We start from the raw sequence: 16889 nt of genomic DNA, 5'->3' as shown, positions 1-16889 counted from the left end.
ACGCATCACAGTATAGCAGATAAGTGTAAACAACTTGCAGCACATGAAGCGCTGCCTTTACCATCAAGGAATAGGGCCAGAGACAAGCAGCACAAAAGAAGGTGAGCACAAAAAGGCAGCAAATGCAACAGTGAACTGTATTGGCAATGCAGCTGGCACCTCTCCTATTTCTCTCCCTCTATCAATTGCTTCTTTGCATTATTCACAGAGTACTACATTCGTCTTCTTCAGTGATGTAGTTGTACAAAACTAACTTCTAGACTATTTTTTCAATATTTTAGGGCTTTCTTTCCAAATCTGTTTTGCTGGACTATGAATACTTAAATCCTTCATCATCTTGATTCACTATAAAGTGGCTGCTGCATTCACTGCTTCGGCTTTTATGCAGGCTTTGGTAGTCCCTCTTGATTGGTTTCATTATACGATGTGATGTGATAACATGAAAGCTTTAGGGGAAATGAATATGTAAGCCTTCTAGCAGTGATGAAATCTTTTGCAATGTATATTTTGACAGCGAGCATTTTTTCAGTAATTCACACAAATTGAATCGCAAATTTCTTTGAATTTCCCGGGATCTCCAAATTTCCAAAAAAATTGTCACAAATTCAATCAGCATCAAAACAATTTGCTCATCTCTACTTGTATGCCATAATAATTTTCTTTATTTGAATTGTGAAATACTGGATTCTTAACAAAATTTCTGTAATGGTAGTAGTGAACACGTATTCTTTAAATTTCTCTCTCTCTCTATTAATGAATATGTCAAGTGAACGCTATTACTTTAAATCACAACCAATCACATTTTCCCAGATTTCCTATTGATGTCAGTGACCAATCAATACAAGATTTCTTTAAGCCTTTGACAACAACTTGGTTAAGTAAGACCCCAAGGCTGGGTGTTCAACATAATGGAAGATACACTGAAAAAAAAAAGATTGAGTTTCTTTTATTTGATCTGGGACCACAATCAGGCATCAAGCCACTAAAGAAAGCAGAACACTCTTTGATATCTGCCTTTATAAAGTAATCAGTCAGTTCAGGTCTAGGGCTGTGATGAAAATTACTAAGAAGGGATGAAATCACAATGCCACCTGTGATTTTATTCTGAAAATAAATTGATGGGTAGAGCAATAACAATGAAAACTGCCTTTTTAGTGGATTCTGTGAAGCTCTGATGAGATTGAAACCAATGTAGAGAGATGGAACTAGTTATCATGGAAATAAGTTGAGCTCCACAGGTGCTCATTTTAGAACAACAGCAAATGCCTTTTTGACAGGTAAATTGCCTTGGATGGATTTCGAGCTCTCATATCTTTCTGTCTAATGCCATCATCTCTGATCTGAATGTTTATTTTGGGAATGTGAACATTTTTAGAAACTGAGAATAAGTCTTAGTTATGTATTGCAGTGCCTTACATATGTCCTGTATATATGTAAAGGAACTGCATCATTGTCTGCTTCTATCTGCTTAAAGTGGACCTGTCACTTCACATATATACCGTATTTTGCGGACTATAAGACACACCGGATTATAAGACGCACCCCAAATTTTGGGAAGAAAAATGGGAAAAAAACTTTTTTGAATAAAATTGTTGTGCGTCTTATAGTCAGTGAGTCTTATTGCTTACCGGGGGTGCTGTGGAACGGGGTCCCAGGGTAACTGCTGCAGGAAGCTGGGCATGGCAGAAGTGGGGCGATGCTGTGGGCCTCAGGCTGGGTGGAGCTGGTGTCCGGAGGTGCGAGGGGATGTTGTGGGTGATCAGCGGTACGGGGGCTTCGCCAACATTTTGATAAAGCCCAGAGCTCCTGCACTAACATAGTATACATGGTATACTCGTCTTTAGAGATCTCAGTGCCGAGCCCTCAATCTGCGCATGCGCCGCTCATAGCAACAATTTTCCCGGAGTTCACCGCATTGTATACCATGTAAGTGCGGGGGCTACGGGATTTCTCAAAATGCTTGCGGAGCTGCAGCACTGACGAAGACCCACAGCGTCACACATCCAAACATCCCCTCCTCCCAGCATCGGGCCCGCAGCATCGCCCCACTCTTTCCGCCGCCACCAGCAGCGACCCTGGGACCCCGCTCCACAGCAGCCGGTAATGTACATTCGCATTTTAAGATGCACCTCTATTTTCCCCCCAAATTTAGGGGATAAAGTGAAAAATACGGTATGTACAGTATATATTATTATATGATGTAAATTTTGCTCTTCTCTTGAAACTGCATTTGTTTTTCTTTTGTGTGCCTCTCCATACTTGAGATATGGCCTTCTTTTCCCTCTATGTAAGCCTAATCTATCAAACAAGGGGCTGTGGTCTTCAAGAAGACCTCAATAGACAAGATTTGATGATCATGACCATTTAGCTAAAAAGACTAGATTTATATATGGGGAAGAGGGGGGTTATATCTCAGGAATGAAGAGGCTCAGGAACAACAAAAAAAACAAATGCCATATAAAGGAGAAAGGTGGCACTTAAAGCGTAACCGACATTGTAATTTTTATTACGCAAGTCAATAGTACACGTAAAAGTAAGAAACTTTGTAATATATCATATCAGAAAAATTAGCTTCTTTCTCTGCCAAAATTGATTGGTCATTATAAAAATGCTCAATTCTGAGGTAAAATCTTTATTCAGTGAAGACAGACTTTCCCATTACTTAAATAGGAGATGGCAGTTACTTTCGGATACAGTTCTATATAGATGTATTGTGTCATGTGTTACAAGACAAATTTCTCTTAGGGCTTGTGCAACATGGTCTGAGAATAAACCCCAATGCATTAACTGGCCATGAGTTTCCTGACCTGAGCATGATGGCCTAACAGAATTATATAGAGCTGTCACGCTCAGGTTGGCAGTCCGTGACCAGTCTGTGCATTGCGGTCTGTGCTTGGACCGTGTTGCACGGACGTCTGCATGAGCCCTTAGGCTAAGTTCACATGAGCACTACAATCAACTCCATGCGCAGCTTTATGTGCTCATCCACATTGCTGTCAAGTGCAGGACAGGAGTTTCCTGTCATTGCATCATACACTGTCTGTACCTCTTAGGTCTTTGTGGAACATCTGCTATGTGCACTAAGACTTAGCCAACATTGGTCTGTATGCTGTCCATGTGCAATCTTTTTCACTCACCGACAACAGATAGACTGAAAATAGGTTTGTGTGAACTTAGCCTTAGACTTTTGTTGCTATCACACTTGGACCACCAAGTATGTCATTGGAGAAAAAGAAGAAAAATCTTGTTAAGGTGGGCACCACTCAAATGCCAAATGGTGCAGAAATTGCCAGACGTGAAAAAAACAGAATAAGGTGATGTATTGTATGGTGTATAACTACACTAAACACACCCTGACTCCAATAACATCAAATCTCTGACCTATGATATCTGATTACTCTTCTTGATCAACCATGGTCAATAAAAAACCTTTAATGATAATACATTGGTTGAAAGGTGGGCCCTCAGAATCAAATCCTCTGGTAGGCCCAATGTTTCCCGGTCCAACACTGTGGAGATACCACGTGGTGAATGTCAGAGCTTGAGCAGTAGCGTCTACAGATTCAAAGAGCATTACCAACAAGTTTTGGTTTTTTTCTTACATTTCCTGAAGGTATAAAATCTTGAATAATGCCAAAGTCGGGTAATAGTGACTCATGTACTGGTAATTTTGCAATCAAGATAAAAATTGTAATTGTACCATAACACAACTATATTTATAGATGCCAATCCGATTTCAAGCAAGGATTTTTGCCAGTCGCGCCCTCGCTTGCAGTGTTTTACATAACATTTTAGGACCGGTCATAACACTGGCATAATTTTATTTCACTGCTGAGCAATTGCATTGATGTACGTTTTGTAGCCAAGCAGATATGCAGACTGAAAATAAATAATTTCATTCATGTCATGGTATTAAACCTGTAATATAATCTGCATGCATCGTAAAAATGGAATGGGCATGGAACAAAGAAATAAATGTTAATTTCATACCACCTCGCTTAAATAAACAATTTTGTTTATAGAGGATATGCAATGACAGTTCAGATGTGACTAGTTTGTAAATTTTCTCTGTAAATTTCTGTGATAATTTTTTTAACCCTTAACAAACAACTGTGTTTTGTTCTTAAATGACCAGCCACTTTTTTGTCATGGTTTTTGTGAGCTAACAAAAAATGTCCATTTTTTATGATGCCTAGTTATATTTAAATACCGTATTTTGTGAATTATACATTTTGGGGATGAAAATAGGAAAAAAATGTTTTTTTATAAACCGGTGCGAGTTATAATCAGCTTACCTGGGGAGCGGTGGCATTTGTGGAGCGGGGTCCCAGGTGGCAGGATCGCTGCTGGCAGAGGTAGGAGATGCTGCGGAGGCATGATTGGGTGTTCAGAGGCAGGAGTCGAGAGATGCCTGTGGACCCCACACTGGTGGGATGAGGTGTTCGGTGGAGCAGGGGCATTTTGTGAAAGCCGGAGCCCCGAACTTTCCATACTTTCTAATGCGATGGACTTCAGAAAAATGTCTGCCAGAGGGGGCGCATACTCAGATTGAGATCTCAGCACCAATGTCCCGATATCTTGGCTCCTGATCTCAATCTGAGCATGCGCCACTTCCGGCGGCCATTTTCCTAACGTTCACCCCATTGAAGAGTATGGAAGGTGCAGGGCTTTGGCTTTTACAAAATGTTGGCGGATCCCCCGTACCACTGAACACCTCATCCTACCAGCATGAGGACCGCAGCCTTCTCTCGACTCCTGCCTCCGCCAGAAGCTTCCGGCAGCAGCGACCCTAGGACCCCACTCTACTGCAGCTGGTACGCTCCACTGCTCAATTCGTATTATAAGACGCATCCCCATTTTATCCCTAGATTTGGGGGAAAAAGTGCGTCTTATAATCTGAAAAATACAGTACTTGCTTTAACAGAAAAAAAATTGCCTCCTCCTAAAATCAGCCCTGGATGAAAGAGTTATTTTCTATAAGTAAGGGCTAATTCAGACATCAGTAATTTTTCCTATATGTAAAAAAACTGTCAGAGTTTTAACTGTTTTAGCTTTTGGTATTTTTTTGTCAGTTTTTACCATCAGAGTTTAATCAGTTTTTCTCGTGTGAAAAAAAATGATGGCAATTTCTCAAGACTCTCTTATCAAGCAGAAAATACATCATATGGTTGGTATCAGAATGCTGGCCTATTTTTCAGGGATCTATAGACTTGCAATGGTGAGTTTTACTTGGTGACTCAGATCAAAATTTCACCAGTCTCTGTGATTTTGTGTGGACCACTTGCTTTGCAATAATGTATGGAAATGTGAACAGATCTATAGACTATAATAGGTATGAGTTCTATGCATGAAAAACTGATGTCTGAATGAGCCCTTATGCTTTGATAATAATAATAATAATAATTTTTATTTTTATAGCTCCAACATATTCCGCAGCACTTTACAATTTTAGGGGGGACTTATACAAACAATACAGAATGAACATTTCTCAAATCAAAAGGAGTGAGGGCCCTGCTCGTAAGCTTACAGTCTATGAGGAAATGGGGGAGACACAAAAGGTAAAGTGTACACATATTGTATAATGCAGCCTTGATATACTAAATAGGATAAATAATAATACATGGACTGGTCGCCAGCATGTGTACAGTCCTGACAGAGGCTATTAAATACATGGATGGTATGAACCTGAAATTGAAGAAGATTTTAAAATGAGGGAAAACTGATCCTCCTGAATCTCATATGTGAATCTGAATCAAAATGGTTATAATTAGTTACTTCAAAATTCTGATCATTAACTTTGTTCATATTTTGATTTTTCTTTCCATTAAACAGATTTATTGAGAAAAGCTACTGGTAAAAGTTTTTTTTACTTGCCTACTTATTTCATTTTATGTTACAAGTTGCACAAATAATCAGATTTCAGTGGCATTTGACGGCCAGAGGTATTTATTGGAAAAAAAAAAGCATATATCTCACATGTTGCCACTACATGGAATAGAGCAACTTCGAAACAGTAAAAAACAGTAAAAATACATGTACATATTGATGTATATCAGCAAGTGGTAGACAATATTACCTCTGTCTAGTAAATGGTGGTCTACGGATGTAATTAACATTTGCAGCGGGAGCTTTCCTGGGACATTATTGTAATAATTGCAACATCAGTATCCAAGGTGCTTGTAGCACTTCAGCATTATATTGCCAGTAATAGAGACATTAAATCAATACACAAAATAATGTTATGAATTTCCCCCTAAATTTGAATTAACTAGATATCTTTGACGTCAAAGTCATGTGTCAAGGTCAATGTAACGCCTATTCAGCAGTGGAAGACTGGGACTGAAGACTGATCTGTAGACCAACGACAGATCTGAAGATCGATTTGAAGCAAGGGGTCAATTGAGTATATATTTTTTATAATTTTTAATTATGCTTTATGGTTTGGAAACACCTCAAAGCATAGTAAATTTCTTTTTCAGGGCAGATTTGATGTGGACCAATATTTGTTTGCACCAATTAGAACGAAACTGCCCTAAAACTCATTTCAAGAGATTCACTCATCTCTATCTACAATGCTATCTTCTTGACCTTCCAACTGTGAGAAATCTCAAAACACTTGAAATCAACTTTTGGGAAAATTGTAAGTCCCAAGCTATCCACTTAGAACCTAAAGCTCATATAAACACCTACTTTGTGCTACATATGATATGATATGAGAATAAATAAGATATCTAGGAGACAAACAAGGTTCTGCATTAATTGGAGGGTTTGCCTGTGTTTTGGGGTGGATCTCATGAAACTTAAAATATCTCTTGTAGCTCCTGAAACTCCCAGACTCACAAGCCCCAGTGTAAAATTAGTAGCAGGAGACTACACCTCCTATGTGCCATTTATGATACCAAGAGCGCACAATGTGCCAGAAGGATGTTTGGGCTGCCTCCAGGACCAGGACCTGGGTGCAGCATCCACATCTGCAACCTATGATAGAATATTCAAAAATCCCAAGGCACCAGAGGATAATCCTTAAAAAATTAGATATTTATTCCATAATATTAAAAGATTACAATAATAGGAAGATCACGCAACGTTTCTGCCATATATGGCCTTTCTCAAGCCTCAAAATACCGCAGTTCCTCGATATTCTACTTTTTTGAGCCTAGTGGGAGGCCCTACTGAGCAAGCACAGAATTTATCTATGATACATGGGTCTTGGACACTGGATTAAGTAAATTCTGCAACCTATGGTGCTATATAAAATGCTACAGAATTTAGAAATAATATTTTGTGACAGGTGTTAAAGATCCATCCTTTTTACACATTTACATACGATGGGTCATATATTTTGCCCTAATGGAAGACTTCATGCTTGCATACAGTGTTCCACTGCATCTAAGCAAAAACTATGAGCTGCCATGTTTTAATCTGCTACACAATTTTTAACAGGTATCCTGACTTGTTTCATCTCTGCTTGCCCTGTAGCTTACAAAACTCTATCCACTGCACGGATAACCAAGCCGCCGTGGTATGAGATGCCAGAAATGTAAATTGATTCTTGACCATTCTCCATCCTCGCTTGTTCAGGAGATATACAACTGAATGTTGACATTTGATTTTCCTCTGCAAGTTCTGGCTGCACATAAAATGATTCACATTCGTAAAAAGATTTTCGATGACTGACGTTACTGGACAGATTTATGAAGCAAACTTATTCCAAAGCACTTCAATCGTAATAGAATAAGCTAAACTGCTTACACAGCTGACTGAGAGAAAAGTTGCCCAATTCACTGCCAGGATATGTTTGCGAAAATGAAAAGTGACACTAAAGAATAGTAAAAAATAAATGATTAAAGGAAAAGAAACAGTAAATGCAGTTATATTTTTTTAATATTGTCTCTGCAAAGCACCAATTCTATTTATCAGGAAATCCAAAATATGTCTGTCTTTCTCCACTTGCGATTTTTACCATTGGAACACTAATTCCAGCCACATTATGGCACCCTTAGATATGATTAGGACAATCAAACAATATGTTGTTCATAAGCTAAGGGAAGAATATGTCATAATTGAGCAATAATTGAGCCAATGCACTTCCTACAGCCCCATAGTACCACAATGTAAACTCTTGTCTTTCAAGCCTTAAAAGGTTTTAGTGGGACCAAACAGTCAAAAAGGATGTCCATCATTGATTTTTTTTTCAGTCCAAAGGTTTTCTCTTTGCAATAATAACAAATATTGCCTTTGTTAAACACGGATGATCCAGTACTGCCTCTCTGCTGCTGCCCCCCGTTTTTGCTGCTGGTGACGTCACGACTATAGGAAATGACTGCTGCAGCCAATGACTGTGCTTAAAGTTCATGCCGGTGAAGATGGTACAAGATAATTGAGTCCAAATTTTTCCTGCAGCAGTCAATACATCAACACTTTATCCATGTCATTAAAGACAAGGGGCAATTACGGAGAAGCGTTGGGGGTAGAATTGAACTGTACTGCCAAAAAGAAGAAATCTTATTTTGTAATTGCCCCATTAAGGATGCCACCACAGTATTTTTCCAAGCTGTCAATGACATCACATCTTTTCCCCTGTCAGGGTCTCTTCTGGCTGCTTTAATATACAAATTGCCATAGCTAACATCAACTATTATGGAAGCCAGAAATGCCGGATACTTGAACTGGGTGCAAAGAGGTCGAATGGATGGGTTTGATAGCTAGTCAGGAGATATAGTGGACATACTTCAAGCTGGCTGTGATTCAATCCTAGGTAAATACAAAAAATTCACAGAACCCTGGTCCACTGGCTATGTCTGTAGCACATGTCTACTGGACCAGAAGCGTGCAAACATCCTTCTATCTACCGATATCCTTGGCTCTTTTTCTGATTAGTAGATATTGCGCTATGCACACGTAATGTTGCGTTGGACCTACTAAAACCAGGAAAAGCAAATATTTTTGTCTAACTCTAATGCTAGTCATAAGGAATATAGTTATTAACGATAGAATGTAGCATGACAAACTAATGCAATCCAGGGAACCTACAATCTTCAAGAACAGGATGCAAAATTGAAAAAATGGCAACTGGAGTGTTTTATTAAGTGATAGACAATGTGATCAGGGTTTTTTATTTTCAAGATACTCAAAAATGCTGGAAAGACCCTTTAAAATTGTTCTATTTTTCAAATATTTTGAATCTTACAAATAGTTGGCTAGAGCATTATGGATTAATCTGAATTAAGAGAATTTTTTTCTTCTACCAAGGTTAAAAACCATTGCTCTATTGTTAAGCTTGTCAGTTGATGGAGTACATAAAACAGAATAAAACTGATCATACGCTTCATTAGAATAGTGCATGTATTATTAATTTGTGCTATAGCACACCTTTGATCATACACTCTAGCATTGCTTTCACCATTGCCTTCCATTTAATTTTTTTTTAATTAGGAGTTCCTGCTCCCTATTATACTGTAATTTAGAGATCAAATGTCATCTACTAATATTAGAAGATGGCACGTATGGCTTCAACCAAAGCGACATTGACAAAGATATAATTTCATGACCTTTATAATAAAATTCTAAGATAAAAAAAGCTCATGAAATCCAAAAAGCCCAAGAAAGATTTCACATTTATTACTAGTATCAAAGCAACAAGAACAATTAACAATAAGAAGTAAAATAAATTAGGAGAATAAGGCTACAGTCCATCAAAAAGTATTTGGTGAATTTTTGATGTTACATATTTTCTGCAACATTAGCTAAGTTAGGTTATTGGCACATTTTGGGTTATATTTTTTTTACGTGTTTCTATCGTGATTTTTTCAGGTGTGCTTTTCTCTCTTTTTGGTTTGTCATGTTTTAAATACAACTACTTTGTTTTGGTAACTTTCTGTTACTTCATGAAACGTTATTGATAAAGTCATATATGGATTACATGCATTTTTAGTGTACTCTAAAAACACATTTTTTTTTTACCTGTGGATTTTTCTCAACTCATTCAAGCCTATAGGGGAATATCTGCAAATAAAATGTATATTTACCGCAAGTGAAATTGACATGTTGCAAATTTTAAAAAATGCACTCCCGGTCACTTTACGCTGTGTAAATGAAGCACATTAGTCAGGAGATGTCTATAAATCCCTAAAGAACTGTAAGACACTGTATTTTATTGTGCAGCGAATATATAAAACATCAAAACTGCACCAAATAACGATCATAGAAACATAACCTCAAATGTATGCTTAAGTAACCATGTATATATGATTAATTCATTAAAATATTACTTTTCAGTCTTTCCCAGAAGGTTTTATCCAGGTTTTGAAGTAAGGGTATTATTTTTACAAGCAGTGTTTGCCTATCCTTAGGCTATGTCTGGTATTTCAGATTCAAGTAAATTGGAATTGGGTTTAATACAGGATTTAGCCCATAAATAGGCATGGTATCATTTATGAAAGCAGAATAGACCCTATATTCTATTCCAATGCAACCTTCTTAAAGGGAATCTGTCAGCAAGATATCACACCCCAAACTATGTATACGCACATGTAGCTCTTTCAAAGAGAAGTCCAGCAATACCTTTACATGGCCAGTCCGTTCCTTCATTACTGAGAAATCAGTGTTTAAATTGATATGCAAATGGAGCTGAAAGATTTTGGCAGATGTGAAGCCTCTATCACTCCAGCTCTATTCCCTGCCTTGTGCCGCCCCTTCCTGCTTCACTGACCACCTCTATGCTGTGTGACTATAGGCACAGGAGCCATAAGTCAAGCAGGAGGAGGCAGTACAGGTAAATAATAGAGCTGGAGTGACAGAGGCTTCAGATCTTCAGCCTCAATTCAAAGGCTGATTTCTCAGTAATGGAGGAACAGACTCGCCATGTAAAGGTATCGCTGGACTTGACTTTAAAGAGCTACATGCACATATAGTTTGTGGGGTGAAATCCCGCTGACAGATTCCTTTTAATGCCATTGGATATTATATTTATTTAAATAACACTGGTTTAATTTGTGCATGGTAAGTGGCATTTTCCAGGTATACTCAATAATAAAATTGGATCCAAACAGGAGTTATGTATATATATTTCCCTCTACTTCCAAAAACATAACATTGTCACTGTGTGAACAGAGCCTATGACAAACATATAGTTACATGCTGTAGCTCATTCGCCTTACCTGGAATCAACTGGGTGACTACCAAGTGAAGAAACAGTAGGATTGAAACCACTGACAGGAAAAATGAGGGCATTCTTGTCCATTTCATCTTGACCCCGTTTTGTTCATTACCTCGATGCGATCTGAATGATATAAGCGAAATAAGACAGGAAAGTTTTCAGAGCCTCGTGTCAATTTCAAGGAGAATACTGACAAATGACATGATTAATATAGAAGCATGCATTTCACTCCAAATGACGCTCGATACAAAAAGCTGCTCTTCACAATTTTCTACTTTACGGGAAATTATTAAATGGCAGAGAGACATAATAAGTGCAGGACAGTTTGTCATAATGTGCTAAGTCAAGGGTTTGGATAATATCATTGTACGAGCGCCACAGTCACATTAGGAAAACAAAGACTGTATACATTTATATCCTTGGCTATTCCTCCCCATTATGATTCTGTATAACATTCTCCCTCTGAATTCCCGCAATTTATATTTTAAAGCAATAATAGTTTAGTCATTTGCCTGTTGTGATCCATAGAGAAGAGGTTTTTATACAGTATGGTGTTTTATTCTTTGCATTTGACACATTTAGGATGCTAGATAAACACACGGATATATTGTAAATGTAAATTGGATTTTTAGATGAGATGAATAAATTTAATCAATTTTAATGATGACTATAAAACCGGAAAGGCCATACTAAAGTTAGCAGCAATGTTGTAATGCAAATAAATATAGAAATGAGTAAAAGTTTATGTGATCGGATACACAAGTAATATATTTTTAAAACTTTTAGAAAATAAGTATGTACATAACTACAGCTGGGGCATTATGCAGTATTCATGACATAAAGAGGCACTGAAGGACACTAGGGTTATTGGAAGAAAGTGTCTTATTGTAGGTTTACAAAAGCAGAATGGTAGTGAATAATGAGGTACAGTTATAGAAGAATTGCTAGTCCTGTTTATTACTTAGATAAGTGCAATCTAGTGCAAAGTTAAACTGGAGAATTTTAAAATACATCTCAGAGGTGCATGCTCGAAGATAAATTTGGTACATCATCACTCCCTGAGGAAGAAACTTGCGAAACATGCATTGGGGTGCATGCAAGGGGAGCAAGAAGTTTCCATTTAACATAACCACAGGTCTGGAGCAATAGTCTTGATTCACTCTCACAGGTTTTTGGTCTATATTATGGACCCATGGTATTACACCTTCTTTTGTATTTGTAGCTTTGCACTTGCAATTTACTTTTGCATAGAACCATATAATATACACTGTGTGCAGAATTATTAGGCAAGTTGTATTTTAGAGGATTATTTTTATTATTGATCAACAACTATATTCTCAATCAACCCAAAAGACTCATAAATATCTAAGCTTAATATTTTTGGAAGTTGGAGTGGGTTTTTTTTAGATTTGGCTATCTTAGGAGGATATCTGTTTGTGCAGGTAACTATTACTGTGCAGAATTATTAGACAACTTAATAAAAACCAAATATAATCCCATCTCACTTGTTTATTTTCACCAGGTAAACCAATATCAGTGCCCAAAATTTAGAAATAAACATTTCTGACATGCAAAAACAAAAACCCAAAAAATTAGTGATCAATATAGCCACCTTTCTTTATGATCACACTCAACAGCCTTCCACCCATAGATTCTGTCAGTTGCTTGATCTGCTTTCGATCAACATTGCGTGCAGCAGCCACCACAGCCTCCCAGACACTGTTCCGAGAGGTGTACTGTTTTCCCTCCCTGTAGATCTCACATTTTATGATGGACCACAGGTTCTCTATGGGGTTTAGTTCAGGTGAACAAGGGGGCCATGTCATTATTTTTTCTTCTTTTAGACCTTTACTGGCCAGCCACGCTGTGGAGTAGTTGGATGCATGTGATGGAGCATTGTCCTGCATGAAAATCATGTTTTTCTTAAACTATACCGACTTCTTCCTGTACCACTGCTTGAAGAAGTTGTCTTCCAGAAACTGGAAGTTGGTCTTGGAGTTGAGCTTCACTCCATCCTCAACCCGAAAAGGGCCCACAAGTTCATCTTTGATGATACCAGCCCATACCAGTACCCCACCTCCACCTTGCTGGCATCTGAGTCGAAGTGGAGCTCTCTGCCCTTTACTGATCCAGCCTCTGGCCCATCCATCTCGCCCATCAAGAGTCACTCTCATTTCATCAGTCCATAAAACCTTAGAAAAATCAGTCTTAAGATATTTCTTGGCCCATTCTTGACGCTTTATCTTATGTTTCTTGTTCAAAGGTGGTAGTTTTTCAGCTTTCCTTGCCTTGGCCATGTCTCTGAGTATCGCACACCTTGTGCTTTTTGATACTCCAGTAACGTTGCAGCTCTGAAATATGGCAAAACTGGTGACGAATGGCATCTTGGCAGTTTCACGCTTGATTTTCATCAATTCATGGGCAGTTATTTTGCGCCTTTTTTGGCCAACACGCTTCTTGCGACCCTGTTGGCTATTTGTCATGAAACGCTTGATTGTTTGGTGATCACGCTTCAAAAGTTTGGAAATTTCAAGACTGCTGCATCCCTCTGCAAGACATCTCACAATTTTGGACTTTTCAAAGCCCGTCAAATCTCTCTTCTGGCCCATTTTGCCAAAGGAAATGAAGTTGCCTAATAATTAAGCACACCTTATATAGGGTGTTGATGTCATTAGTCAACACCCCTCCTCATTACAGAGATGCACATCACCCGATTTACTAAATTGGTAGTTGGCTCTCAAGCATATGCAGCTTGGAGTAGGACAACATGTATAAAAAGTTTCATGTGATCAAAATACTCATTTGCCTAATAATTCTGCACACAGTGTAATGTCTGTGGAATTAATGGCCCTATAGAAGTGAGTATAATAAATAAATAAATAAATATATGTACATAATATGTACATAAAAATACGTACAGTATATATATTGGAATTCAAATTGTTCCAGAAAGTGAAGTATTTCTCCCAGAAAATTATTGCAATTACACATGTTTTGTTATACATTTTATTTCCTTTGTGTATATTGGAAAAACACAAAAAAAACAGAGGAAAAAGGCAAATTGGACATAATTTCACACAAATCCCCAAAAATAGGCTGGATAAAATTGATGGCACCCCCAGCTTAATATTTGGTTGTACACCCTTTGGAATAAATAACTGCAATAAATCGCTTCCTATAACCAAAAACAAGCTTCTTACACTTCTCAATTGGAATTTTGGACCACTCTTTATTTGCAAACTGCTCCAGGTCTCTCATATTTGAAGGTACCTTTTCCCAACAGCAATGTTATGAGCTCACCACAGGTGTTCAATAGGATTTAGATCAGGGGTCTCCAACTCGGCTGGGTATATGGGCCGCACACGGAAAAAAAATTAATTTGGGGGGGCCGCATTCTTTGCAGGACAAAGTGACATTTTTAGTGATACCATTTTTTTTTCTTTACACATTTTGAACATTTTTGCTGTTTTATTTTTTATAGCTTGGGTTGTTATGGATGTGGCGATAATAAAACATGCACTTTTTTTGTTTACTTTAGTTTAGATATAAAGCAGCATTTTTAGTGGCAAAATATTTTTTCATCCTTTACTTTGAAGTTTTTCTGCCAAAATCTTGTAGTAATGTGCCCCACCTTGGTCTGCATCTTGTCGTAATATTCCATACTGGGCCCCATATTGTCGTAATGTCACATACCGGTCCCCATATTGTAGATATGTTCCTATCTTCTAGGAATGTCCCCTTCCTTGTCCCCCTCTTGTAGTAATGTCCCCAGCCTGGTCCCCATCTTTTAGGACTGTCCCCAGCCTGGTCCCCATGTTTTAGGACTGTCCCCAGCCTGGTCCCCATGTTCTAGGACTGTCCCCAACCTGGTCCCCATCTTTTAGGACTGTCCCCAGCCTGGTCCCCATCTTTTAGGACTGTCCCCAGCCTGGTCCCCATCTTGGAGGACTGTCCCTTGTGCCATTCTACACATACAAGAGAAAAAAAAAAAAAGATTCTTCTCACCTGTCCTCCATTCCCTCGGCGTCCTTTTTGCACCTGTGGCCCGCAGGCACCATAGACCCGGATCATGGCCCGGTCCAGGAGCCGCCGGCAGCTGCGCTTCAGTTCAGTGTATTGCAGCACAGAGACCGGCTCTCTGCACAGCAATACCAGTGGCCAGCAGCTGACATCTGCACAAGTCAGTGACATCATACGCTGCTGTGCTGGGATGCAGATGTCAGCTGCTGGCCTCTTATAGGCCTCTTATAGGCCGGCGGCTGGCACTGGTATTGATGTGCAGAGAGCCGGTCTCTGTGCGACAATACACTGCACTGAAGCGCAGCTGCCGGCAGCTCCTGGACCGGACCGCGATCGGGGTCTATGGTGCCTGCGGGCCACATGAAGCAGCCTGAAGGGCTGCGTGTTTGAGACCCCTGATTTAGATCCTGATCATTGCTGGCCACTTCAGAACTTCAGCCTCCTTGCCTGTATAAATGCATGTGTTTGGCACATAGAGAGGTAGGACGTTAGTGATAATGACCATCCATATTTCAGTACACCTTGATGTGGTTTGATGGCTGTTATGCACTTTGATCAAAAACACTAAGAACCTAATGTTTTTAATGTTTACAGCAATAGTGGAGTTCATGTAGTCATTAATCGAAGTGTGCTGATGCATCGTGCAGATATATGTTTGTATATTGGCCCCATAATGTATTTGTGTACCTGAACATTAATTTAACACCAAAGGTGTATGAGTCCTATGTTTTTTTTTAAGTACACATTGGGCGGTGTGGCCCCTCTAGGGCTCAGAATCCTTATCTAAAGGTCCTTCCCAGACAAGCTATAAATTGCAAGCTACATCTGGTTTTCTTTCACTTCCCAATCCAGATGGAGCCTAGTTTGGCACAAGGTAAGGTAGGACACAAAGTGATAGGGACCATCCATGTTTAGGTACACCTTGACATGGTTGTATGGCTTTTGCACTCTTTGATCAAAACACGCTAAGTACCTTTACATTTTTAACATTTACAGCAATACGGGAGAACATGTGTTCATTAATCATAGTGTCCTGATGCATCTTGTATGTATATGGGTTTATTTGCATATGCTGAGGAGTGGCAACGGAATTGGGAAGGATATGCACAGTACTATCCTCCAAACACAAAGGCAATATATTCTGTCAGCAGGATTTCATACCCCAAACTATTTTTATTCACATGTAGCTCTTTCAAAGATAAGTCCAGCAACACCTATACATGGCCAGTACATTCCTTTATTTTTTGAGAAATTGGCATTTAAATTGATATGCAAATTAGGCTGAATAATTGTTGTATATCTGAAGCCTCTGTCACTTCAGCTCTATTCCTCACCTCCTACTTGACTGACAGCTCCCCTCCCTGCAATCACACATCACACAGCATAGAGGCTGACAGTATAGCAGGAGGAGGTGGCGATGGGCAGAGAACAGAGCTGCAGCGACAGAGGATTCAGATCTACAAATTGCTCTAGATCCTCTTTTCCAAATCAATTAAAACTCTGATTTTTCAGGAACTGAGGAACAAACTAGCCAGGTATTGCTGGAATTGACTTTGAAAGAGCCACATGGGCACATAAATAGTTTTGGGGGTGAAATCCTGCTGACAGTTTCCCATTTTAGTTCTTCATCCTTCCCCTCCCCCTACAAATGTGTCACAAAAATTTCTGCAACTGAAAAATCTATTCCATATTGCACTATTGAATGGGCTTG

General features: G+C 38.9%; 1 protein-coding gene across 1 annotated transcript in view; it reads right to left on the bottom strand.

Moving 5' to 3' along the window:
• Positions 1-16889, bottom strand: part of ROBO1 (roundabout guidance receptor 1) — a 1620698-nt gene that overhangs the window by 1234076 nt on the left and 369733 nt on the right. The window contains exon 2 of the mRNA XM_073668214.1: positions 11160-11281. Coding sequence (XP_073524315.1) covers positions 11160-11247 — 88 coding nt within the window. The 5' untranslated portion in view covers positions 11248-11281. The remainder of the gene's footprint in view (positions 1-11159; positions 11282-16889) is intronic.

This window comes from Phyllobates terribilis, unplaced genomic scaffold (assembly GCF_046119375.1).
Source record: "Phyllobates terribilis strain yellow unplaced genomic scaffold, ASM4611937v1 Scaffold_2__4_contigs__length_985480577, whole genome shotgun sequence".
Lineage (NCBI taxonomy): Eukaryota > Metazoa > Chordata > Amphibia > Anura > Dendrobatidae > Phyllobates > Phyllobates terribilis.
Note: the sequence above shows the minus strand (reverse complement) of the source record. Positions and strands in the feature narration are given on the sequence as shown.